General features: G+C 45.6%; 12 protein-coding genes across 12 annotated transcripts; 6 read left to right on the plus strand and 6 right to left on the minus strand. All coding sequences in view use genetic code 12, as the record gives it.

Annotated features, from left to right (window-relative positions):
- Positions 1 to 1,283: 1,283 nt before the first annotated feature.
- LODBEIA_P23000 (uncharacterized protein) lies at positions 1,284 to 2,645 on the plus strand (the record flags this gene model as incomplete). The annotated part of the gene is made up of 1 exon (XM_066972285.1): positions 1,284 to 2,645. The coding sequence occupies one exon, from the start codon at positions 1,284 to 1,286 to the stop codon at positions 2,643 to 2,645; it is 1,362 nt and encodes a 453-aa protein (XP_066829238.1).
- Positions 2,646 to 3,225: 580 nt separating this feature from the next.
- Positions 3,226 to 6,306, plus strand: LODBEIA_P23010 (uncharacterized protein; the record flags this gene model as incomplete). Its single annotated transcript, XM_066972286.1, has 1 exon — positions 3,226 to 6,306. One exon carries the CDS (start codon positions 3,226 to 3,228, stop codon positions 6,304 to 6,306), a length of 3,081 nt encoding a protein of 1,026 aa, XP_066829239.1.
- A 1,269-nt stretch (positions 6,307 to 7,575) lies between these two features.
- Positions 7,576 to 9,321, plus strand: LODBEIA_P23020 (uncharacterized protein; the record flags this gene model as incomplete). The annotated part of the gene is made up of 1 exon (XM_066972287.1): positions 7,576 to 9,321. The coding sequence occupies one exon, from the start codon at positions 7,576 to 7,578 to the stop codon at positions 9,319 to 9,321; it is 1,746 nt and encodes a 581-aa protein (XP_066829240.1).
- Positions 9,322 to 9,443: 122 nt separating this feature from the next.
- On the minus strand, positions 9,444 to 10,910 carry LODBEIA_P23030 (uncharacterized protein; the record flags this gene model as incomplete). The annotated part of the gene is made up of 1 exon (XM_066972288.1): positions 9,444 to 10,910. The coding sequence occupies one exon, from the start codon at positions 10,908 to 10,910 to the stop codon at positions 9,444 to 9,446; it is 1,467 nt and encodes a 488-aa protein (XP_066829241.1).
- Positions 10,911 to 11,401: 491 nt separating this feature from the next.
- LODBEIA_P23040 (uncharacterized protein) lies at positions 11,402 to 12,064 on the minus strand (the record flags this gene model as incomplete). Its single annotated transcript, XM_066972289.1, has 1 exon — positions 11,402 to 12,064. The coding sequence occupies one exon, from the start codon at positions 12,062 to 12,064 to the stop codon at positions 11,402 to 11,404; it is 663 nt and encodes a 220-aa protein (XP_066829242.1).
- A 215-nt stretch (positions 12,065 to 12,279) lies between these two features.
- On the plus strand, positions 12,280 to 12,510 carry LODBEIA_P23050 (uncharacterized protein; the record flags this gene model as incomplete). Its single annotated transcript, XM_066972290.1, has 1 exon — positions 12,280 to 12,510. One exon carries the CDS (start codon positions 12,280 to 12,282, stop codon positions 12,508 to 12,510), a length of 231 nt encoding a protein of 76 aa, XP_066829243.1.
- An 88-nt stretch (positions 12,511 to 12,598) lies between these two features.
- LODBEIA_P23060 (uncharacterized protein) lies at positions 12,599 to 14,767 on the minus strand (the record flags this gene model as incomplete). The annotated part of the gene is made up of 1 exon (XM_066972291.1): positions 12,599 to 14,767. One exon carries the CDS (start codon positions 14,765 to 14,767, stop codon positions 12,599 to 12,601), a length of 2,169 nt encoding a protein of 722 aa, XP_066829244.1.
- Positions 14,768 to 15,220: 453 nt separating this feature from the next.
- LODBEIA_P23070 (uncharacterized protein) lies at positions 15,221 to 15,511 on the minus strand (the record flags this gene model as incomplete). Its single annotated transcript, XM_066972292.1, has 1 exon — positions 15,221 to 15,511. One exon carries the CDS (start codon positions 15,509 to 15,511, stop codon positions 15,221 to 15,223), a length of 291 nt encoding a protein of 96 aa, XP_066829245.1.
- Positions 15,512 to 15,833: 322 nt separating this feature from the next.
- On the plus strand, positions 15,834 to 16,133 carry LODBEIA_P23080 (uncharacterized protein; the record flags this gene model as incomplete). The annotated part of the gene is made up of 1 exon (XM_066972293.1): positions 15,834 to 16,133. The coding sequence occupies one exon, from the start codon at positions 15,834 to 15,836 to the stop codon at positions 16,131 to 16,133; it is 300 nt and encodes a 99-aa protein (XP_066829246.1).
- A 1,320-nt stretch (positions 16,134 to 17,453) lies between these two features.
- Positions 17,454 to 18,905, plus strand: LODBEIA_P23090 (uncharacterized protein; the record flags this gene model as incomplete). The annotated part of the gene is made up of 1 exon (XM_066972294.1): positions 17,454 to 18,905. One exon carries the CDS (start codon positions 17,454 to 17,456, stop codon positions 18,903 to 18,905), a length of 1,452 nt encoding a protein of 483 aa, XP_066829247.1.
- Positions 18,906 to 19,128: 223 nt separating this feature from the next.
- LODBEIA_P23100 (uncharacterized protein) lies at positions 19,129 to 19,714 on the minus strand (the record flags this gene model as incomplete). The annotated part of the gene is made up of 2 exons (XM_066972296.1): positions 19,129 to 19,555; positions 19,650 to 19,714. The coding sequence occupies 2 exons, from the start codon at positions 19,712 to 19,714 to the stop codon at positions 19,129 to 19,131; spliced, it is 492 nt and encodes a 163-aa protein (XP_066829248.1).
- Positions 19,715 to 19,957: 243 nt separating this feature from the next.
- Positions 19,958 to 21,358, minus strand: LODBEIA_P23110 (uncharacterized protein; the record flags this gene model as incomplete). The annotated part of the gene is made up of 1 exon (XM_066972297.1): positions 19,958 to 21,358. The coding sequence occupies one exon, from the start codon at positions 21,356 to 21,358 to the stop codon at positions 19,958 to 19,960; it is 1,401 nt and encodes a 466-aa protein (XP_066829249.1).
- Between the last annotated feature and the right edge of the window lie 2,907 nt (positions 21,359 to 24,265).

The following is a 24,265-nucleotide window of genomic DNA, read 5'->3' on the forward strand; positions in this document are numbered from 1 at the left end:
GTGCAAAGGCGAATGTAGGTGTTTGTTTTTCAGGTACCAACTGCCGTCTATTGTTACTAGCACTAGTAGTAGTAGTGTTTCATTCTCCTTCTCCTCCATTACACCAACGTTTCCCAGGGGGGAAAAATAAAGTTAAACATGAAACTTTAATGAAACGAGCTAGTTCTAATGTGGATAGAGTTCAACGTTTGACACCAAGGAGACGCAAAGAGAGAGAGAGGGACGTGTTGACCATTTTATCCAATGTGGGCTTTTTTTTCCTTCCACCGCCCCACTCATCTTGCAAAACACGTTTTAATAATTTTTGCGACCGTGTATCCAGAGTGTATACCCGAAATACTGATGATGATGATTATCATCATAACCATCAGCATCAACATCACCACGAAATAACAAAACAAAAACCGTGCCTCGATGACATTTTCCGAGTCTTTACATCCACTTTGACCGAATTCAAATTCACGAAAAACCCTGTTGCAAGAGAGCACACTGTCTATGCTGCAATGACCAATTTCATCTCACCGCTGATCACAGCAATTTCCAAAAATTACAAACATGTTTCATATTTGACTCGTAAGATACCCAAATAATTAGGAATCTGGTTTTTTTTTTTGTTTCTGTCGTAGAGGAATCTATCAAGCAGGCGACAGGGGATATGTATCGCCTCCAAAAGGCTAGTGCTAAACATTATCTTCATCACGCCTGGCGTTATCAACGGGTGCAGTCAGCGCCGCCTCTGGGTTTGCAATATTTCTGGAAGTTGGAACCATACCCACGGCTCTAGGGACGAAAAGTTAAATTGATCCCGTTGCGAGATACGAGATTACTTTGGAGATGCCGTGGCATCGAATGAATCCAAGTCAAACCGGATCTGCTGTTTCTAGCTTCCTTCACGGCAGATGCATTCCGTACAGATTCAACAACAGATCGAGGCAAAAAGAGATTGCAGCAAAGACACTCCGAAAGTCCCTTCATTATTCACAGTAAACATACAATGCGGGCGGTCTGACGAACACTTCAGCTCCAACCCCAACTCAGGCTCCAACTCAGGCACCAAACTGCCTTGTTTGCAACTTTTCAAGCTTCCTCAGGTTGCAGTAGGCATGATGCGCGCTACCTGCTGCTTTTTTGTTTTTGATTATCAATATCAATTGCAACCATCACGTGAGTGTTGCAACACTCAAACGGAAGCATCAAGTACCTTTGCCTGTCTTACAGCCACATACATGTTATAGTACTTTTTTTGACAACCAGTCATATATATATACAAAAGCAGTTCATTGATGCCACAGAAAAGGACCAGGATCCCTCAAACTTTCCACATCAACAAGTACTCGGCGATCAAACTGGCGGCGGGAGGAGGAGGATGGCATCACCATCCTCAAAGGTCGGAGCTTTCAGCCAGTTTCATCGTGAGCCCCAACGAAGAAATCGAGATGCTTGTACAGTGGAAAGGAATGAATATTGACCGTCACTTGATTCCATTGAACAAGGAGAAATACGTGATAAAGTTGTTGAAAAAATGTCCCTGTATTGGTATCAAATGCAGTGAGGCTTTCCCGCTGCAAAATGTCGTGGTTCGGTGTCAGATTAGTCTTGAGACTGCTGAAGAATATGAGCAATGTTGTCAAATGTTTGAGTTTGTAGGAATTGGTGTCGGAGCTGAAACTGGAGCTGGAACTGGAACTGGAGTTGGAGTTGGAGGTTCGCGTGGTGATGTTGCTTCAATCAATTATGGGCATTGTTCACAACCTGTTGCTCGGGAGAATGGGGCAGACAATGCACTAGTCTTGAGACCACGCACCGTTGTTCCTGCCACTCTTGCCGCTGCTGCTGCTGCTGCTACGGATGAACACACCCAGACACAATACTCAAATGGATTCGATATTGAAAGTCAGCTCGAGAGCTGTCAAACACAAGTACGTCAGCTTGCTTCTCAGGTGCAAATGATGCAATCGCAAACGGGCCAGTTGCAAGCTAGCCAACTGCAATGTGTTCCGTCTCAACCGAGCAACCAGTTTCTCCCAACTTCACTCCAGCCAAGTCATTTTCAATCTAGTCAGTTGCAATCGGGACCATCCCATTCGAGCCAGTTTCCGCGTAGCCAATTGCAAACGAGCCAATTACAGTCAAGTCACATCATTCAAGGTGCTGACGCGTCTCAAGTAGGGGTTCAACCATTCCAACAGCCGGCTGCCATGCCAATGAACAGAGCCTCCGCTCATTCGACGCAACAACAACAACAACAAGGTCAGCAAAAATCATGTTCTTGCCAACAAGCACAAGTTGCCACGGGGACCCCCATACACCAAGAATACTTATCTAGTCAACCTCAGCGTCAGCATCTTCCTCCTCCTCCCCCTCCTCCATCTTCGCACTTCCATGCTCCAGTTTCACAATCGCCTCAGACTCAAGCTGCCTCGGCTCTTCAGCAGCAACGCACACGCCAGGTGAATAACCTCGATGCACCTATCCTGGAAGACACGCGAAATGGTGAGTTCAAGTTAGACCTCGGTCCCTACGTGGTTATGACTGATAGTGAGTTGAGAGCCAAAATCCGTGAGCGTTGCCAGCTGCAAGAATTTAGAAATTTCGTCAAGAGAATCGATCGTGTTTTTGATAACTATTGCGAAGGTGGTGGATGAGAGAGGGGGGGAAGGGGGCGGAAGAAATGTGGCTTGGCTTGGCTTGATCTAATCCAGATGCCGATCTTGAAATTGGATTTTGCTCCACTCCAATATGTGTGGTTAAAAACTCATACACTACACACACATATATACACTTGGGTGACAACATGTAATACCTTGGTCCACTTGATCGTGGGACAAGCGAATCGCGCCTTGTTAACTTGCTGTCAGCTTTTTGGTGCAATTTTTTTTTAACTGCGTTTCTCCAATTCTACAGAATTTGCTTTCATTGTACAGAAGGTTTACCTAAAATTCAATTCTATGTGGTGTCCAAGCTCGTTCGTGGAAAAAGACGTCTGATAGGAAGAGGCAGAGGAGGAGGTGTGTAGATATCAGTCCCAAAGTAATTTGCAACATCATTCTTGTTTGGTAGCGGCGTGGTGTGTAAAGAAAGAGGGTACACTCGTAGTTTTTTTTTTTTGATTTTCCAGCTACAGCTACAACTACAACTTCAAGTCTCCAAGCACGTCTCTACATCCTGAAGCATAGGAGACTCTTCCCCCCCCCCCCCCCCCCACAACCACCTCAAACAGGAGCAATGTTCACATTTACACTTCTAACGCCAGGGGAAGATGATCATTCCTTCAAAGCGTCGCTACTATCATTCGACAAGGAGAACTCCATCCTAGCAGATCCATCATGGGATGGACAGGACCCCAAAGTGGTCAAGTTTATGGACCACCACTTGAAGCACATCGACGCGATAATCATCTCACACTCCACGACTGAGTTTATAAGTGGATACATCTTGCTATGTATCACTTTCCCCAAGCTAATGCTGAATATCCCCGTGTATTCTACATTGCCCGTGAACCAACTAGGTCGAATCGCCACGGTTGAATACTATCGATCGCACGGTGTATTGGGCCCCATCATAACATCGCTTGTTGAGTTGGATGAAATCGATTATTGGTTCGATAGGTTCAAGATTGTCAAGTACTTGCAGAACATCACCCTTTGTGAAGGCAAAGTCACCATGACACCCTACAATTCCGGTTATTCGCTCGGGGGCACTTTTTGGTTGATTGTCAAGCGGATCAATCGAATCATTTATGCGCCCTCGTGGAACCATTCCAAGGACTCGATCTTGAACAGTGCCGCTTTCATCAACACGCAATCGGGCAACCCTCATGTCTCGCTCTTGAGACCCACGGCGTTCATCACTGCTACGGATTTGGGCTCGGCCATGTCGCACAGGAAACGATGCGAGAAGTTTTTGCAGTTGGTAGATGCTACGCTTGCCAATGGAGGTGCTGCCGTGATTCCAACCTCAGTCTCGGGACGATTCCTCGAGTTGTTCCACTTGGTAGATGAGCATTTGAAAGGCAAGCCCATCCCCGTTTATTTCTTGTCTTATTCCGGTACAAAAGTGCTTAGTTACGCCTCGGGGTTGATGGACTGGATGTCACTGAGTTTCAACAAGGCCTGGAATAACGGAAGTCTAAGTGACTCTGTTCCCTTTAACCCAAATAAAGTCGACCTTTTATTGGACCCTGTGGAGTTGAAGCAGATGGTTGGTCCCAAAATTGTGTTTTGTTCCGGAGTTGAGTTTAATGATGGAGATCTTTCCTCGAAAGTTTTTCTGTACTTGTGTAACGATGAAAAAACAACTGTAATATTGACTGAAAAACCAACATCATTGTCATCTCGTTCTGTGAAATCTAGAGCAACTACAAGTATAAGCAGTGAACTATACAGGAGTTGGGCTAGCGTGGCCAAAAAGAGGACGAGCAAAGCCTCGGACGGAGTCGCAGTTCCTTTGGAAACGGTTTTGCATTTGAACAAGTGGACCAGTGAGGAAGAAGCTAGAGGCCCCGAGTTGGAAAAGTTCAAGAATGAGGTCGCAGCAAAGAGGAAGGAAAAATTGATGGCTAAAGTGCGTGACCAAAAGATACAAAATTTGCTAAATACTGATAATATGGAGGCCGAGGACTCGTCTGATGATGAGGAGGAGGAGGAGGAAGAAGAAGAAGAAGAAGAAGAAGAGGATGATGGTGATGGGGTGATGGGAAAGAAGAAAAAGAAGATGGGGGCGCGGGGACGCAACTTGGGAAATGACAAAGTTGTCGGGGAAATGGTTGATAGACAGATTAACAAGAAGGACCACAAACACATGGATGGCAATGCCTCAGCCTCAGCGGTTAAAGAGGTTGACGAGTTGATTCAGCACGAGGCATTCGTTATGGATCACATCAAGCAAAGTTTGGAAAAACACTTGCCGATTGATTTGAGGATAACGCTGAAATTGAAACCACGTCAGGCAATGTTCCCCTATTTCCCAGCCACGATTGCTGCCCGCGCCAAATTTGACGACTATGGGCAGATTATAAATCACAAGGATTTCGAAAAGAAGGATGAAGTCTCCAATAGCAAGATCATCTTGGAAGGAAAACGAAAGTTTGACGAAAAGAAGCAAAAGGGGTGGAGAAACAAGAATGCCGATGACGCAAAGGAGAATAAGCGAGCTAACAAGTTGACGCCGCAGGAACAGTTGAATCAGCAGCTATTGCGTAAATACTTGGACACCTTGTCGAGGCCGTTGAAAAGAGTCGCGCTAGAGTCGGCGCCGTCTGCCAAAACTCAGCTTAAAGTTCGGTGTGGGTTGGCTTTTGTTGATCTCTCCGGCACGGTCGACTTGCGATCACTCGGTATAATAGTGCAAGCATTGAAGCCATACAATTTGATATTGTTGCCCGACATCAAGTTATCAGCAAGCAGCGATGACAAGGAAGAAGAAAAACACAAAAAAAACAAACATGAAGAGGCGGTCCACAACAGTGGTGTGATTCAAGTTGAAGAGTTTTTCAAACAACAGCAAAATGAGCAGTCTGCCGAGTACTCAAAACGACAGTTGTTCAACTCATCGAGGTACTTGTCGTTAGCCACGATACGAGACGGATTGTCCTCGGCCTACAATACCAGCTCCGGTGCCGGTAAGATGAACGTGCTCGTGTCCCGCCCAGACTCGCCAATCAAGATCGGAGCTGATTCAGAAGGAAACTCGATCCAATTGAGTAATTTTGAAATCAACTTGGACGATGAACTAGTTGCAAATTTGCAATGGAAGAAGATTGGCGATGACTACAAAGTAGCGAAATTATACGGTGAACTTGAACTCATAAACCAGCTCACCTCCACAGAAAAAGCCAAGATTGAGCATGAAGGAGAGGGAGAAGAAAAAGAAGTGGAGGTGGCTCAAAAGAAGCGCCGGTTACTCAACGATTACATCAATTCAAACACGCAATTTTCACTCAAGCCAATTGATCCAACCTCGAACCTCAACGCATCTTCTATACTCGATAGAATCCCCAACCCGAAATTGCGCTCAATGATCAATAATGCCGTGCCAAGGCTCGCTATAGGCAACATCCGCTTGCCTGACCTCAAGACCAAACTCATGGCGTTGCAAATCAACAACCGGCCTCTCCAAGTTGAATTCAAGAGCGAAGGCACACTAGTGGTCAATGGTGTTTTGGCGATTCGGAAAATCGCCTATTCTGGCGCTGGCGGGATTTCCGACGAGGATGAAGGTGGTGGCGACATTGTCATTGATGGAAACGTGGGAGCTTTGTACTATCAAGTCAAGGACGTAATAAGAGAAATGCTAGCATATGTGTAGCCTCGGGTGTCATATACATACAAAAAATGTAAGAAGACGTGGATTAAATAAGATGAAACGAGATGGATCGTAATGTAGACAGAGACTGTCATTTATAAAGTACTTTTCGCCGCGTCGAGTCTAACCTGTAAACCAACTTCTATCTGGCAGTTGGAGTGCTTATAAAAATAGGGGGGTTAGCTCCGTGAACTTGCAATCTCCAGCGTATTATCGGAACTTCTCCAACATAAATCGACTTGCGTCTCTGCGTGTGTTGCGTCACGTGACCATGGGACCCCTCCCCTCGGTCTGGCGAACGGAGCCGTAGAGATGGAACATCAGCCGTCTGCTGCTTACCTCCGAACGGTTGATTTTGTAACTCTCGCGCTGTTAACACCGGCGCCCTGATTGCTTTTTTTTTTCAACATTTGGCGAGAGCCTTTTTAAGAGTTTTCGCAGCAACGTTTTTCTTGATACCAAACCTTGAACTTGCCAGCTGGTCAGTGTTACATGAGGAAAGTCAAGAAGTCAGCGGGCTGCTACATGAAAACGCACACACACACACACATTTTTTATAAAGTTATTTGATCTTGTTGGAATACTTGGGGAAGAAAACCCCCTTTCCCGTTTCGTGAGTGCCCTCGCATCACACGGCGAGTACAATTGGGTTGTTTTTTTTTCTTACGATAAAGATGAAACCTTTGCACATCTTGGTCTCGGCTCCGGGAAGTTTCTAGCCGTCCCCCGGTTGCTATTTATCCGCATTGATGTTGTGCATCTTCCCTTTATTTCTATGTAGAAATAGGGTTTTGCCGTTATTTTCGGCATCACCGTGTACGGCTTGGCGTTTTTCTTCTTCCCAAAGACGTCAAGACCAGAAATAGATCAACGGATAAAAAAGAAAGTTTGACCTGTTCCAGGATGCTCTAAAGTGAGTTAAAAGAAAAAAAAAAAAAAAAAAAAAAAAAAGAAAGGATAGGAATATCCGTCCGTCAGATTTTTTAGCTGCGAAAATCTCTTGAATCTATTAGATCCCACTTGAACGAAAAACAAAAAAAAAAGTCTTGGACACAGTTGAGTTTACCTTTGATTTGCGAGGAAACACGTTGACTCTGCTTGCGTATTTAACCATGACAGTTTCCAAGTTAAATATATGCTCCGCTCATGGTTCGTAAAACAAAAAAAAAACTAGCAGCAACAGCTTGAACAGCTTGTAGCAGTCACTAGATGGAAAGTTTATCAAACAAGTATACAGCTACTTTGAACCGATCGGAATATCCTTCCACAAGCATGCCGTGCCAACAAGACCTTGAAAACGGCAAATCCATACATTGGGAAACCCCGTCGCAACAGCCGCAGCTGGCCCGAGATCTGGAACTAGACACAATGAACAACACGGTGGTTAATACCGTCAACAACACCGTCAACAACACCGTCAACAACACCGATGATGAAAGCGCAGGCGAAAAACCAGAGGCAGTCTCATATTTTTCAGGGTCGGCGCACCCCAAGAGCATATTGCCGGTATTGCCCGTGTTGCCCAGCAAGCAGCTCTATCAAGTTGGCTTCGATGGCGCTGGAGATCCTCTTCATCCATTCAACTGGTCGACTCTGATGAAATTATACGTGTGCTTCGCGTGCTGCATAATATGCCTCGCGGTCACCTTGGGTTCCGCCATGTTTTCGGCTTCGCAGCCATCTTTGATGAAAGTGTACCACATCGGATGGACCCCAAGTGCCTTGGCCACCTCACTCTACGTCTTTGGGTTTGCTTCAGGGCCAGTCGTGTGGGGACCAGCGTCAGAGTTGTATGGACGCAAGATGCCCTTGTTGATATCGGCGTTGGGTTTCGTTTCTTTTGCATTTGGAGTCGCCACGGCCGAGAACATTCAGACAATCATGATTTGTCGCTTCTTTTGTGGGTTCATTGGCTCGGCCCCCTTGGTGGTTGTTCCTGCCATCTTTGCCGACATTTTCGATGCGCAAACCAGGTCAAAGGCGTTGGGCATCTTTTCAATGGTGTTGTTCGGGGGTCCCATGATTGCACCCATCATGGGCGGCTTCACTGTGAAAAACGCAGAGCTCGGCTGGAGATGGAACGGATATTTTATTGCCATTGTTGGTAGCTTGGGGCTATTCTTGTGTTTATTTGTTCCCGAGACCTTGGCCGACATTATCTTGGTTCGCAAAGCCGAGGCCTTGAGGAAGCAAACTGGTATTTGGGGGTTGCATGCTCCGCATGAAGAAGTTTCGCTATCTGTCAAGGAGATTGTGCAGACCCAAATATCAAGACCGTTGAAGATGCTCTTCACTGAACCTATCTTGTTTCTCATTTCCATTTACAACGCATTCGTGTACGGGTTGCTTTACGCATTCCTCACTGCCATTCCATTGATATTTTCAGGCAAGTACGGGTGGTCCAGCGGGGTTGGTGAATTGCCCTATATTGCCATGTTCATTGGAACTCTCCTTGGTGGTGTCATTGTGTCAGTGTTTGAATTGAGATCAAAGAGAATCACGGCAGCCAAAGGCACTGCTTCACCCGAGGAGAAATTGCCACCAATGATGGTGGGCTCAGTTTTGTTCGCAATTGGAGTGTTTTGGCTCGGCTGGGCAGGTGGGTTCGGCAACAGAGTCCACTGGATCGTCCCGACTCTTGGAGCTGTGCCCATTGGCATGGGGCTAATTGCAATTTTCTTGCCATGCTTGACATACCTTGTTGACTGTTATCTTTGCTATGCCGCCAGTGCCATCGCTGCAAACACGTTCTTGAGATCTTCGTTCGGTGCAGCATTCCCATTATTTGCAAAACAAATGTTTGACAACTTGGAGATCAAGTGGGCAGCGACTTTGATCGGCTGTATTGCGGTGTTATTGATTCCAGTCCCTTTTTTATTTTACGTTTTTGGTGAGCAGTTGAGAGCGAAATCCAACTTTTGTCTGTCAAGCCTTGAGAAAGTGAGTGCTGAGACTAGACAGCAGCGTCAGCTAGTGTCAGAACAAACTACTTTGCTGGAACTTTCTGTATCAAAATAGATTCTTTTGCTTTTTTTCTTTCATTTTCTTTATAGACTGCAACATTGACTAATTCTAAAATCTTTTTTCAAAAATTTTTACTAGCTCCTCCAGCATATACATTTCATAAGTTGGTGAAAGACTTAAGAAGACAGTGGCGGTGGCGGCTGCGGCTTTTTTGGAGGTGGAGGTGGCTGAGTTTTCCCCACGGGTGCAGGAGGAAGTGGCGGTTTAGACTTGTCATGAGATGGCGGTGGCGGTGGCGGCTTTGGCTTGTCTTGAGAAGAATGGGACTGGGACTGGGACTGGGGCAGCGGCGTCGGTGGTGGTGGGGGTGTCTGCTTTTGGTAAACACTCGATGAAGGTGGCGGTGTTGGTCTGCTGAGTGTAGATGGCGTGATGGTGTGGTTTTGCAAGGATGGTGGCGGAGCTGGATGACGCGACACTGGCATCGAGGGAGGAGGTGCAGGACGAGTAGGGATTCCTCCAGGAGCTTGCAAAGTTGAAGGCGGAGGGGTCTGTCGAGAAAGTCTTGGTGGTGGTGCTTGTCCTTGTGCTTGTGATGCTTGGTGGAAGTTGTGAAGGTCCTGCCTCGGGCTCGCACCATACTGAGCACTCGGCGGTCTCTGGTTCTGCCACGGGGGCAACGGAGACTCTGTTCTTGCTTTCTTCCATGCAGGCTCGGCTGCTTGATCGCCAAGCCGCGGGGGAGGCTTGTAACTATCTGCTTGGGAGCTTCCGCCGTACTGACTTAGACTTTGCGGCTGGTTACAGTCTCTAGCATAATGACCAACTCTGCCGCATCTTTTGCAAACAATCTTTGTAATATCAAAAGCCCTCTGTTGTCTTCTTTGATAAGCCTCGGGGTCAAATGGTTTAGTTTCCCTCAAGGTACCGTTCAAAACCGCGAGTTCTTTCAACTGCTCCCTCTTCAATTCATTCTGTCCCTCTGGAGATGTGATGAGTTTTTCAATCACTTCGTTCGCCAACTGCACTGCCTTGGCAATCTTATGCTGAGCATCCGCAGTAATCAAAACATGCAAGTCGTCCTCGGTAGAATCCACCCCGCCTGTCGAGCCCTTGTCTTCGATGGCCGCCTGTGTGGATTTACCTTCCTTCACGGACCCCTTGCCTCGAATCTGGAGTCGAGCACCCGACTCTTCTTGAAGCCTGTTCAACGTCCTTCCTCTGGGCCCAATCAAAAAGCCAACAAAGTTGATATCGGGGTAATCCTTCACGGGCACGTACAACTTCTCAAATGTCTTGGCAGGCTTTCGATAGTCTGAGGGCGCAGTAAAGCTTTTGATAGTCCCTGCTGCCATTTCAACCAATTGGTGTCTCTCCTTCTCCAACGATTCTCGTATCCGCTGGTCTCTCGTGTTTACTCTGTTACCTTGGTTGTCGTACTTGGGCGGCGGTGATGGGTCTCGCATGTAGTTGAATTCTGTGGTGGCGCCGACATGAGCAGATGGAAGGAGTTCAGATATCGGTTTCCGCCGTTGATGGGATACCCGCAAGTAATGCGACGCTTCCTCTATCCTGAATATTTGCTGATACGCATCGAGCTGTTCCTGTGTCAAGTGGCCGGTGATGATCGTGTCTAGGTCCATATGGCCAAACCTCTTGGTCCTTGTGGCCGTGCCCGACCACTTTGTTGCATGAGCAGGCGTCGCTGTAGATGGACCGAGATCGCTCCTAGCCGGCTCTCTTCCCCTACTAGACATTTTGTTTAAAAAAACACTGGTCCTTTTTCCTTGCTTTTCACCTTTGGAAAAGGTTGTGCTCTTCTCAGTGCTTGCAACATTTCGAAAAATTGTTTACGGGAAGAATGTTTGAAAAATAAATACTTTGGGCGAAACCGAGACGAGGCACCCTTTGAGAACAACACCTTTGAGAACAACACCTTTGAGAACAACACCTTTGAGAAGAAGAGGTTGGGTTCTTGGGGACAGTCTAATGTACAGTCTATAAACAATTCTTCATGCTTGTCTCATGGCTTTGAGCATGCCTGTAGCTCCAAAAATGAATTCTCCAAGCCACAGCATCTTGTTCTTCTTCTTCTTCTTCTATACCTAACTACCCGCAGCCTACGGCTGCGGCATCAAGCTTTTAAGAACCGAAGTATACTCAACACCTCCCAACCAGCTTTTTTATGAATGATAACATCAACCTTCCAGCCTCTCCGTTGCATCTGTTGCGCAACAGACTCGGGGTGATTTCGCGCGCAAAACAATATATAAGCAACCCCCCCAGCACTAAGTATGCTGTCCAAGCCATTCAAGACTTTCCACGTCGTCACCATTCCATCCTCGCCGCCAAGCAACGCCAAGTCTAGCCATTGCGTGTCTTTGGTATCATCAGGCAGCAACTCGGGAACTTCTTCCGCTGGAACGTAGGGCGGGTTGAACACGAGAATGTCGACTGTGTTCGGTCGCACGGCCGAGGCCAAACTCATCTGCAAAGAGTCCACCAAATGCGCCCGGTGGGGACAGTTGTGCGACGCGGTCTTTAGCACGCATGTGCACGCGCTCGGATTGACGTCTGTGGCCATGTATAATGCCTCTTGTAGGATGCACTGGAGGAGAAACGTCGTGATTATGCCTGATCCCGTGCCGATCTCAACAACCACCGGAACATGATTCTTGAATTTGCTCTCTAGATACAGCTTCTGGTCTTCCAAGCAGTCTAGTAGGTAGAAGGAGTCCTCCGAAGGTTCGTAGATTTTCTCGTAATCGACATCCTTGAGGTGTGGTGTGGGCAACATGTATACTTGCCTTGAACAAATAATTGTCAAAAATGTCAAAAAGTCGCAATGACGAAACCTCAAATAAATTTGCATCTAAAGGAATCAGATTCCTCCTCCACCTCCCACCCCCCATCCCCTCGCGAAACACACCTTTGATTTTTCAAGAGTTATATACATCACACCATCACAAGGGGACTTCTTCGTTGTCGCTTTTGTTTTTTGATAAAGGAAAAATGCAGGTGAAAGTGAAAACCTTGACTGGAAGGGACATCTTGGTGGATATAGAACCCCAGGATAAGATCATTAGAATCAAGGAGATGATGGAAGAGAAAGAAGGTATATCGCCCGCACAGCAAAGGTTGATCTTCAATGGCTCGCAATTGGACGACGAGAAAACCGTGCAGGAGTCTGGAATACAAGCTGGTGTGTCTTTGCATTTGGTGTTGACCTTGAGAGGAGGCTAAGCTCAAGTCATTTAGGGGAGAGAGGGAGAAAGAATTTGGAGTTGGTGTGGTTTTTTGTAATAAAATATATATTTCATCTGATAAATAACTACGACTTGTTCTTGGATTCGGCCCATTTCTTTGCGTTGGCCAAAAACTTGTTGTAAGAAGGAGCGGCCGCCGCAGCGGCAGGCGCCGGCTTGGTCTCTCTGTCGGGAAATACCAATTCATAGTATTCCTCTTCCACGTCATCAACCACCGTCCTTCTTCGCTTGACTCTTTTCGGTAGCTTCTTGGCAACGTCAGCTACGCTTTGCTCGTCGCCATTGACGTCCTCATACTCTTTCCACGATTCAAGAATCTCTTTTCTCTTTTCATTGTCGCTGCAGTCTCTATAAAAGTTCTCTGCTTCTTCAAAAACTGTGCGCGTGTTTCTAATCTGTTCAGCCCCAATATCGATTTCAAACTCATCTTTTCCTTCCTCTTCTTTACCTGTGTCGTCTAAAAGTCTTTCCAACTGCTCCGTTGTGGGGATCATCGACTCAAACAAGGCCAACGTCGTCCAATTGAACACAGTTGGCTCTTTAGTAACCAAGTCTCGGTAGATATCTCGCACCTTGTGGTACTGCATGGTGTCTGTGTAATATTCAACTGCCAACTGCACAATCTCACTCTGGTCAAAGCAACTTGCAAGGTCTTGGTTCTTCCACAAGTTCATGACGACATCCAATACGGCCTCGCATCTCGCGTGCTCTTCAAGCGCAAGTTCAAACAGAAAGTATCTTTTCACGATCTCATTACATGTAAGTCCAAACAAAAGACCGAGCTCTAGCCATTTTTGGTAGATCATGCGGACTCTATCCCATTCGCAAAGCGTATTTTCTAACTTGATATACCGCTTCAAGATGTTTTTCTTGGGCCCACTAACGTTCATCTGGCCCAAGGCTCTTCCGAAAACCTTTCGGGCATTGGCCAACCCGTTCTCGGGGTCCCGTCGCAACTCAAATTCAGCAAGACCTATCCAAACCTTGCCCGAGGTGAATGTTTTGTGCGGTATGAGTTTCAAGCAATTGTTCCAGCATTTCCGCGCTGATTCGATATCGTTGTTGTCAAATTCCTCCCATAGCGCGTATCTTACCCAGAGCAAGATGAACTGCTTCCATTTCTCGCTCTTGTATTGGTCCAAAGGTGGAGTCAGGGTAGCCCTTTTCATTGCTTCCAGTACCTGCTCATGGCCACTGCTACTCGCACTCGTTGTCATTGTCGTCATCGTCATCATCATCATCATCAAATTGATATAAGACCACCATGCACCGTAGTTGGTTGGGTCAGTCTCCACATCTTCCTCATATTTAGCCCTTCTTTTCTGAATGATGCCCGACTCAATACTATCTTTGTCTCCAAGAATGTTATCCACTTCACTTACTGCATTCAACACTTGTAGTTTGATTTTCGGAGCATAGTGGAATTGACTTTCGTCCAATATCAACTTGCGCAATTCCTTGACTCTTTCCAACTCCTGGTGTTTCATCTCCCAACGTAGCCACGAGGCCAAGATACTCGCAAAGCTTGCATCTTCTATCTTGCCCCGGGACAAACTAATGACGGCAGCTTCAAAAACCGCACGTAACTGGGCAGTGTCTGCCGCGTTATTTTGCAATTCGTAATCGATCCATTTCTGCCAGATTTCGCCTCGGGGATACTCGCCAAGATATCTCTCGAAAACAAGTCTCGCGTTATCTTTTTGCTCGTACCGGGTCTCAAAATGAATATAGGCATCCCAGGCACTTTCATCTGGGTGCCATTGCATCCACCTTTCAAACACGGCTCTCACGGCTTGGTAGTTCTTTAGCATCTCCTCTGTCTGCACATACAAGAACCACAACTTGTTGACATTGGGCAACGTAGTAACTGCCCTCTCCAAAAGGTTTCGTGCATGATTGACGTTGCTATGGATCAACTCCCACTGAACGTATTGAGTCCAAAACGGGATATGCTGCACATTAACATCCAACGCCCTTTCCATGATCGAGCGGACCCGTGTAAAATCATGGTTATGCTCCAACTCCCACCTGGCGTACCTGATCCATTGGCCAAAGTTGAGCCTGTTCTTGTTCAACTGCTGTTCATATTCCTTGCGCTTGGCTTGTTGGTACGAGTAGAGCTCTTCAAGGTCTTGTATTGTTTGTTTTGGTCGAGCAAATGCCAAGCCGTTCCCCTTGTTGAATGCCTCATCGAGAATCTGGTTGTTTGTTATCTGATCCCCATCATCTCCCATGACTTTACCGTGCACTTCTCAGATGGTCGCAGAAACGGGGCCGGCCGCTTTTTTTTTTTTTTTTTGGTTTGTTTGTCCTTGATTATGGAGACTCCGTGAAATTGAACTCGTTAGACCGTTTACCCACATCTCTCATCTAGAAACCCTTAGAGGTGTAACATACATACATATATGTATATAACTATCTTTTCAAAGATAGGTTCACGTAGCCCTGGATTGACTGATTTGGGAGAGAAACATTAGAGCTTTGCAGAATTATTTCTATACTAATTTGTTGTATATTCAACATACCCTTCAAAATACCTAATGAGCGGCGCCGTTCTTATAACCTGATATACCGCATGCTCTTCTTTCAAGTAAAAAATGTTACAGCCTCTGTCGTCTTACCTCTCTTCCCCTCGCTCACTCTCTCCGTTTTTTATATATATATGACGACTGTGAGCATCTTTCGATTTACTTGTCTTCCTTTGTTACCAAGTTCAAGTTTTCATATATTTGGTTGCTTTTCTTGTACAATTCAGTAGCTTTGATTCCCTTTCCGCTCTGCTCATTTTCAGCCAATTGGTCAATCAATGCTCTGGCTTTAGCACGCTCTTTGAGACCATGTAGACATTCGTTGTAATCCTCGAACGCCGGCAAGCACTGTTTCTTATTCGTTGTGTCTGCTGAAGTGTGGCAGTTTACCAACAACTGGAATTCGTAGAAGCATTTCCTCGTTCCACCGAACCTCGAGTATGGCTGCATTGTAGACTAGTAGGTGTTGTCAGCGATGGTTGGTTGGAGTGCCAAAGTGTGCTCTGTGCTTAACATTTTGTCTTTTTCCATTGGTTTAGCTGGTCCAGTGTCGCGGTCTTGTTTTTGCGACAACAGGGAAAAGCACGACATTGGTACATTTTCGCCAAACTCCAGGAGTTCTCAACTACTACTATGTGCATATGCTTTCAGCTACAAGTACCAGGTCCCTACAATTCAAAAAAAGCTGCCCTGGCATCGAAAAAAGCTGCAAATAACACAGCACTGGTTTGATGGACATACATAACCTCAACTGTTTAGAGAGCCCAGAATCATGTCAGAGAATGGGAAGCTCAGCGTGTTTCTCGTGAGCAATAGGAGACTGATTCCCACACCAATACTTGGCGTGTTGATTGTCATCACCGTCATCCTTATCGTCAAAAAGTACGACTTGGTAAACGTTGTTCAGCACTTGTCACCCTATCGGCAGTTTATCACTGATAATGGAAACCGGGTCTTTAACAATTTTGAATTTGACCCGACGGAAAGGTTCAACTATGAGGAGAACATGAAGTGGGTTGCTGCCGTCGTCTTGGGCTTGACCTTCATTGCAAGTTTGTTAATTGCATTGTGAGACCGTGAGCTGATCCGAGACGAGGGGAGAGGACCCCTGCTCTCAGAGATGTGCATTTCACGACTCACAACCAGGTCTCTAACCATTTTTCCAAGTTGGTTACGTCGACCAAAAGACTCAGAGCTGTCTTGAGCGAGAAGAAAAAAAACTAGGGGAGACTACGTGCTGTCCATTCTTTGAGAGAATCAAAAACCGTCGGGGCCAGAGAGACTTTGACGTCTACCTGCTGCATAATATCCACTCTCAAAGTCGGTTGGGGAAGTAATTGCACTGCAGATCTGCCGCCGCCTGGTGACAGTCTGCCTGATGCTTGAGCTCGGTTTAAACCGACCTGAGTGTAGGTGTTTCTGGAAGAAGATCAAAAAAAAAAAAAAAACTCAGTTCTACGAGTAATGTCGTCACTATTTCCTATTTTTTTTTCAGTCAAGGTTTGATGCGGTCTAAACTATCGAGATCTTCGATTTAAACTGTGGCTACATATCACGTCTCAATTTGCAGCCAATTACGAATTTTACCCATATATATACATATACAGATATGTATATGTATATGCAAGGTTGAGCAACTGATCGACAAAAGGCGGCTTATGGGATGCAAGGAAAAGGAACACTCTGTGATCCCTGGGCTCAGTACAACAGGGAAGAGACCAATTTTTTTTTCTTTCTTTCTTTTTTGGGCTCCTTGTCACGAGTGGAGCTTGAAACAGGTAAGCTCTCCACGTTTCTTTCAAGTAAGCATGCAGTCCCTCTCTCAACCTCAACAGTGATGTTGGATACAACTTGCAAATGATCAAAAATCATTTTGAGCGTCTCGCAACTCCAACCCGTGAATCTTTTTTTTTTCATTATTCTTTTTAATTTTTTAGTTCTTTTCTTTTTGCAGCTGAGCCTGAGGCGAATTTCAAACTATTTCTTGATCTTTTGCAGTCGACCCTTTTTCTTCACCCAGCTCGATCAAGGCAAAAAAAAATCACATTTTAACACATCAAGCATTGGGTACCTTTGTTAGGCTACAAGCTGCAATACATTGCTATCACGCCATAGGGGAGCCATAGTTCACCGCTTTTTATTCCTATCTCGACATCATTTACGGCGCTTGAGACAGTTTCGTTTGTTTCTTTTCTTTTTTTTTTTTTAATTCATTTATTTGTTCGGAACAAGATGGGCAATCAGATAAGATCTATATGTACATTATATATATAAAAGGTGATAAGAAGAAGAAAGGTCGTTGACTGGAACGACACTTGGCTTATCATCTTGCCGGGAACCAAAACTGGCGTCAACTCCGGCAAAAACAAAGAACAAAAAAAAAAAAAGGAACATGTCGGCATCATCAGTGAAAGACGAAAAGGTGGATTTGGAACAGCATTCCGATCTATCATCCACGCTTGACGCCGACGCCTTCTTGCAAAAGGAAGTCGACAGTGAAAATGGACACGATATCAACTACCGTAATTGCTCGTGGCAGAAGACCGCGGGGCTTTTGTTCAGTGAGTACATTTGTTTGGCAATTATGTCCTTCCCGTGGTCGTATTCCGTGTTGGGTTTGGGCTTGGGGTTGATTGTCACCGTTATCGTTTCGTTGTTGTGCCTCTACACGGGGTTGATCATCTGCGACTATTGTGCAGCGTATCCTCACTTAACAAACGTGTGCGATATCGGCCAGCACTTGATGGGAGGCGCCCGGTGGGTGTGGTACGCCACGGCAATTGCGTTCTTGTTGAACAATACCCTCATTCAAGCCTTGCATGTGCTCGTGGGTGCCAAGTACTGGAACACCATTAGCGACAACACCACCATATGTTCCATTGTGTTTGGAGTTGTTACCGCGGTTGCCTGTTTCTTGCTTTCGTTGCCCAGAACATTTAGTCACTTGTCAGGGGTAGCCTACTTTTCTGCCTTCACCATGTTTGTTGCCGTGATCTTGGCCATGGTCTTTGCGGGCATCCAGTCGCATCCGTACAAGTACAACCCGGCAATTCCCGTTGAATGGCACGGCTGGCCGAAAAACGGCGAGAAATACGTCAATATCATGTCGGCGGTGTTGAACATAGTCTACACTTTTGTTGGACAAATCACGTATCCGTCGTTTATATCCCAAATGAAGCAGCCAAGAGACTTCCGCAAGGCGTTGATTGTGGTGACCATTTGCGAGTTGATCACTTTTGCATTGGCAGGCTCGATTGTTTACGTTTATGTTGGAAATGAATACATCACAGCGCCAGCTTTCGGTTCTTTAATTGGCAACTACAAGAAGATTGCATTCAGTTTTGCTTTGCCCACTATTTTGTTCCTTGGTGCATTGTACAGCAACGTCTCCTCGCAATTTTTGTTTCAAGAGATTTTCAAAAAGACAAGCAGGCACAGAAACAGCCATACTGTCACTGGATGGGGGGTGTGGATTGTTCTTAATGCGACTTTGTGGGGTATTGCGTTTGTTATTGCCGAAGTCATTCCATTTTTCAGCGATCTTTTGAGTTTGATGAGTTCCTTGTTTGACTGTTTCTTTGGCTTCATATTCTGGGCTTTAGCGTACTGGAAGTTGAGGAGGTTGCACTTTTATAAAAAGGAAGGAATCAAGATTGGCTTTTTTGAGTTGTTTTCCAGGTCAAACTGGTTTCAAAAGATTGAATTTTTGGTCAATGTGGTTATATTTGGCTTGGGTGTATATATTTTGGGCCCTGGGTTGTACGCAACCATCCAGAGTATAATATGGTCATATGAAGCCAGTTTATACGGCAAGCCGTTCAGCTGTGTAAGTAACGCTATATAGGGCCCATTTTTTTTATTCTTGTAAATTTTGAACAATTGTCATTACCTTTGAAACAAAAAGCATCGCTGCTAGTCTATTATTGGTCTATGGCTGAGTCTAAGGATATATATATGTGTGTGTACATATCCGCATGCGGGTGTGTGTGTCAGTGTGTGTCAGTAGAATCAAAAAAGGCTCTCATCTCTCCATTTTTACCATTTCTTCGTTTCTCCATTTCACCACTTCACAAGGTGTTATCCAGTGTATCCCATACTAACGTGACGGGTCCATCGTTCACCAAGGCAACGTCCATCATCGCCCCAAACTGGCCGTCCTTGACCTTTTCCTGTCCCAACCCCTTCCTCAACTCCTCCAACAACATCTCATACAACGGCACAGCCTCATCTCCCTTGGCCGCTTTATGGAAGTCGGGCTTGGTTCCCTTTTTGAGTGTGCCGTAGAGGGTGAATTGAGAAACTGATAAAATCTCACCTTGGATGTCAGCGACTGATTTCGCCCACGGCTTGCCATACCATTTGGTCAGAGTGTCGGCCGGCTGCGCCAGATCTTCAAACACTCGAAGCGCGAGTAGTTTCTTGCTCAATTTGAGGACATCATCCTTGGTATCCGAGGATGTAATGCCAACTAGTATCATCAACCCTTTGCCGATTCTCGATAAAAAAGTAAAAAAAAAAAAATTAGTGACTTTGATTGGCAAAAACAAAAAAAAAAACAGATTACTACTCGAGCTTATGTGGTACGTACGATGATATAACCTTCTCATCGACTGTGACCGAGGCATTCTTGACTTTTTGAATGACTACTCTCATGGTCGGGTCAGCTCAGGTTCAAGTCAAGTCAAGTCAATTCCAGTGGTGGTTGGTATGTGTGTAATGAAGGAGTCTTGCGGGGGGGGAGAGGAAATTTTTCTTCGCCGTCGTCGTTGTAGTGCGGACTTCGAAAGCGCGAATGTTCCCAAAATGGAAAAATTCCGCCCACTTTCCCCAAGCTGGGTGAAAGAACAAGAGGTTAGTTCAGTAAAGAGTACAAGAGACTAGCCAAGGACAAGAAACTTAACGATCGTCACTTAAAATGAAGCTACAAAAGTACTTGATGGCTGCAAATATCTCGTTCCCCACGGGGACGATGTACTTGGAAGGCAACAAGAACCCGTGTCCACCAGTATCTCTCAATTTCAACTGATAAGCCCAGTAGGCTCTGTTGTGGTACATGAAATCCAAGCTTGTGCCCGATCCCAAGTCCGGTAGGAGATCAGCATCTTTGTCGATGCAAGCAGGAAGCACCTGGTATGATTGGCCCAGCTGCAATCTGATGGAACGGGCTATACCGTATGCCAATTCAAGTAAATTCTCCTCATCTCGGGGCTGCTGGTTGCATGAGTACGCATATGGGTACAAGATCTCCTGCGAATACGAATGCAAATCAATGTATCCCGATATAACGTGGTGGGCGTTGGTTTCATTCAAGTAATTGTCCCAAATCCGCGATTCAAACGCCTCGAATGGGGTCTCGCCGCTGTACTCTTCGCCGCAAGCCCAATCTGACGACTTGGTCCAGTGGTAATCATACGAATGGTCGATATCGATTCCAAAGCAATTGGGGACGGGTGTCTGCTGACGGTTTTTCCGCCACAATCTATCCGTCGTCCACGTATACTCGTATCCATCTGGGTTCGACACGGGGATAAACAAAAAGTCCAACTTGGTCAACACTTTTGAATTTGGGAATGACTCGTAGAGCTGAATCAATTCGTAAATGACATACAAGGTGGACAGGACAGAGATCCATTCTCTGGCGTGGACACCCCCCGTGATCACTAACGTCTTCTTATCCTGGTGGTCGATATCTTCGGATGGCACTGAAAAGTGGACAACATTGTATTTCCTGTGCTCAAACGTTTGTCCAATCTCCTCGACTTTTATCACATCGGGATACGTGGCCTGGAGTAGATTGAGCCACGAGTCGATGGTGCTCAAGTCCCGGTACTCTCTAAAGAAAAACTCCGTCGTGGTGTGGAAATCGACGTCTTGAGCAATTGCTTGCTGCTTGTCCACGGGGTATGTCTCGTAAATAGCCTGCGGCAAGTCGTCTATCATCATCTCGTACTGCAATGCGGGAAACTCCTCAAGCAAACGGATCAAGTTGTCGGCATTGATTTGCAAATCTATCGTTTGCAAACGATTGTTTCGGCCCCATTTGCTGTACGAAATGTCATTGGCCCCAAGTATATACTTTTTCAATTTTTCATCATTGGCGTATGATATTCTGATGACTATATCCTCCTTGTACTGGAGCAAATCGATAGGAAGTTCGTCTGGTGCTGCTGCTGTGTAGTGGCGCTGCTGCTGCTGTGGGGCTGAATTGCTGAACAAGCTGGAGAGCTTGAACGGGACTTGAAACGAAGCCACCCGCAGCAGTAGCAATAAAGCAACGGTGAATATTTCCCACTTCATTATTGGCGTCGAATTTTCGCCTATCTTTTGAAAAGCAATATGGAGAAAAAAAGATGGCTCAACGGATGAGTAGTAATGAGTAAGGGGGGGGGGGGGGAGCAGGAGATTTAAAAAGTACTTGGTAATGTTTGGCAAGCAAGACGATGATTGCCCATGAAAGCTTCACGGAGTGTCAAGAAAAAAATTAAACCTCGAGAAACTGAACAAAGAGAGAGAGAGTGAAAAAAAAATGGTTGTTGCAGATTTATGATTGTAGCCAAAATAGCCAGACTGTTTATGATGAGGATTCACCCCCCTCACCTTCTCTCGTCCCTCCCCTATTCCTGTTATCAATGAGCCAGGAACAAAGGTCAGGGTTTTTTATGTGGGTCTCGGTGGTGCAAGTGCGGTTTCAAAAACTTTCATTGGCAGAGATCTCTTGGCCAATCCTCTCTGGTCACTTGTAAAACTGCCCAAAACTGAAAATTGCTGGAGATCTTAGATCTATGTCAAATCTGCGCCAACAGATTTCCCTCTCAGATCATCATTCTTGCTTTAGACGGGGCCCTCTCTGAATCACTCGCCAACTATCTCTGAAAACTGATCAAAAAATAAAGAGTTGGTAAAATCAAGAAAAAAAAGAGTTAAGCTAGCGTCGCCCAGTTTCGATCCGGGGACTTCAGGGTTATGAGCCCTGCGCGCTTCCACTGCGCCACGACGCTTTCTTGCTTGAAGAAAGAAGTGAGACGCAAAACATAACACGGCGTGTCAGTTACTAGTGGCGATGGATGGCGTTGATGCATGCAAACAAAGACCAACATGCTCCCACTAGACAAGTCCTCGCCCGCCATTTCCGCTCCCACATTAAGCCACTTTGAGCCTGGGAAACATTTTGAGCTTTGAACACGGCTCTTTTTCACCTTATGGGTATGACTATGGGAAGAACGTCAATCTAGGTATGGATATAGGCCCGTCGTTTGGCAACGTGTAAATGTTTGAGAAGAGCGGCTTCTTCTCCTTCTCCATTGCGCTGGCTTCCACTGGGGAATGGCATGATACAGAGTAACAGAAAAGGGGCACTCGAACTTCTCACATTTTCTAAATATTTTTTCAAAACTTCAAAATTTTGATGTATTTCGCATTGAAAACCGTGGAAATCGATACTTGGGAAAACAATCCATCCACTTCGAGAAAAACTACAACGACACTTTCCCTCATTCAACCACGTGTTCGGCCGATAGTAACCATAGTGAAAGGTCAATGGGATCGGCTGGCGATACGAAAAATAAAAACGGTATTTTGATCGGCACCGATAAAGCCTTGATAAGATAAGGTCCGCTTGAAACCTTCTCCGACCTTTTGCGCGCGGAGACTCACTATGCCACACGGGTTACGAGATTCTCTAATGCACCAGGAGTCAGAATGTTTCAAACAGATTTGTTCCATCCTCTTTTTTATTTTTTTTTTGTTTTTTAGATCAAAGCTTGTTCTTTTATCAGTCAGAGCTAGAGCAGTTGGCAAGACGTTCACCACCAACTCCCGCAGTTACACATGTGTATCTGATCTGATCAACCATACATTCGAACGGCCTCAAAACCCGCTTCCTAATCCAAAAGTTGTTGCATATCCCCTTTCCTTTGTTTCCATGCAACTGAAGGGGGGTGAAGGTGGGGGGGGGGGGGGGGGGGGGGGCGGGCCAGTAGAACGTTTGACCTGATACAAATACGAATCTGCGGAGGTTTGCTCCGGAAAAGGGCATTTTAATGGGGATGGTCAACTTGGAGCGTTGCAACAACTCACCAGGCGACTTTTTGTTTCTTTTGAAGTACAAGATCACGTGGTGTTGTACATTTACTTCTACTTGTTAATCGCGTCTCGATCAAGAACACTTGGTGCAACATCCAGCACAAGCTTGAATCGTTGAATCGTCTGCTGCTCAGTGATCTTGTTTTGGAAAGAAAAGAGTCCTGGTGATCTACATTGATGGATCATGACAATGAAACCTTCAAACGTCAACAAATCAGCAGCATATTGTCCTGTACTTCATAAATCAGTAGTGCTGGTAACCTTTAAACTGCGTGTACTCAAATGATCAAGCTCAGCAGCAAAGTTGCTTCTGCGGCGATTGCTTCAAATTAATAGCCGTCCATTGCCGTTTTTTTTGCAACCCCCCATTTTTGATCTAATTTTCGAATTGAGTCTTTTACGAGCCTCCGAATTACTAAGGACCAACGCTCAACGGTTCCTTTTTTTTTGTTTCTTTGTTTTTTTTTTGTTTTGAGATTTGCGAGTTTCATCTGAAGTGCCATTAGCACCACCGTGCATGAAAAACAGCAAATCCGACGGCCCTATGCTGGTGCAGTCCTTTGGAAGTCTCTTTGCCAGGACTAATCTCAACTGCTGTCTGTAGTCCATGGTAGCCAGGACAAAGCAACGGCACCACAAAGGACGCGCTGAGCACTGTGTTGAGCTCCTCAAGACACATCACCACATGAGCACTTCAACAGTCACTGTATCAGCAAACAGAGATAATGCTCATCAGTCGGAAATGGCCTCTCCAGTTTGTTGTTGCTACTGTGTCACTAATTTCTCTAAACCACTTGAAATGTCTTGACAACGGAATAGCAGGTGGTAATATTTGCCGACTTTACAAACTTTCTTCCCACCATCTATTGTTTTGAACTGCTCAATAAAAAAAAAAAATGCCAACTGAACCCAAGGGCTAGATCAGTTGACATGGACAAGGACATGGACATGAACATGCCTTGTCGCTTTCTGCAATTGCACCGAGACTCCTGGAATATACGGTCATCTCGGAAATACATACCGCAATGTTTAAAACGTTTGGATATTGGTGCAGATCAATATTGTTGGACTGCGAATAAGTGAAGCAATACCTTGAAAACTAAAGTGTTTACCATAAACTTG

Source organism: Lodderomyces beijingensis (assembly GCF_963989305.1).
Source record: "Lodderomyces beijingensis strain CBS 14171 genome assembly, chromosome: 3".
NCBI lineage: Eukaryota > Fungi > Ascomycota > Pichiomycetes > Serinales > Debaryomycetaceae > Lodderomyces > Lodderomyces beijingensis.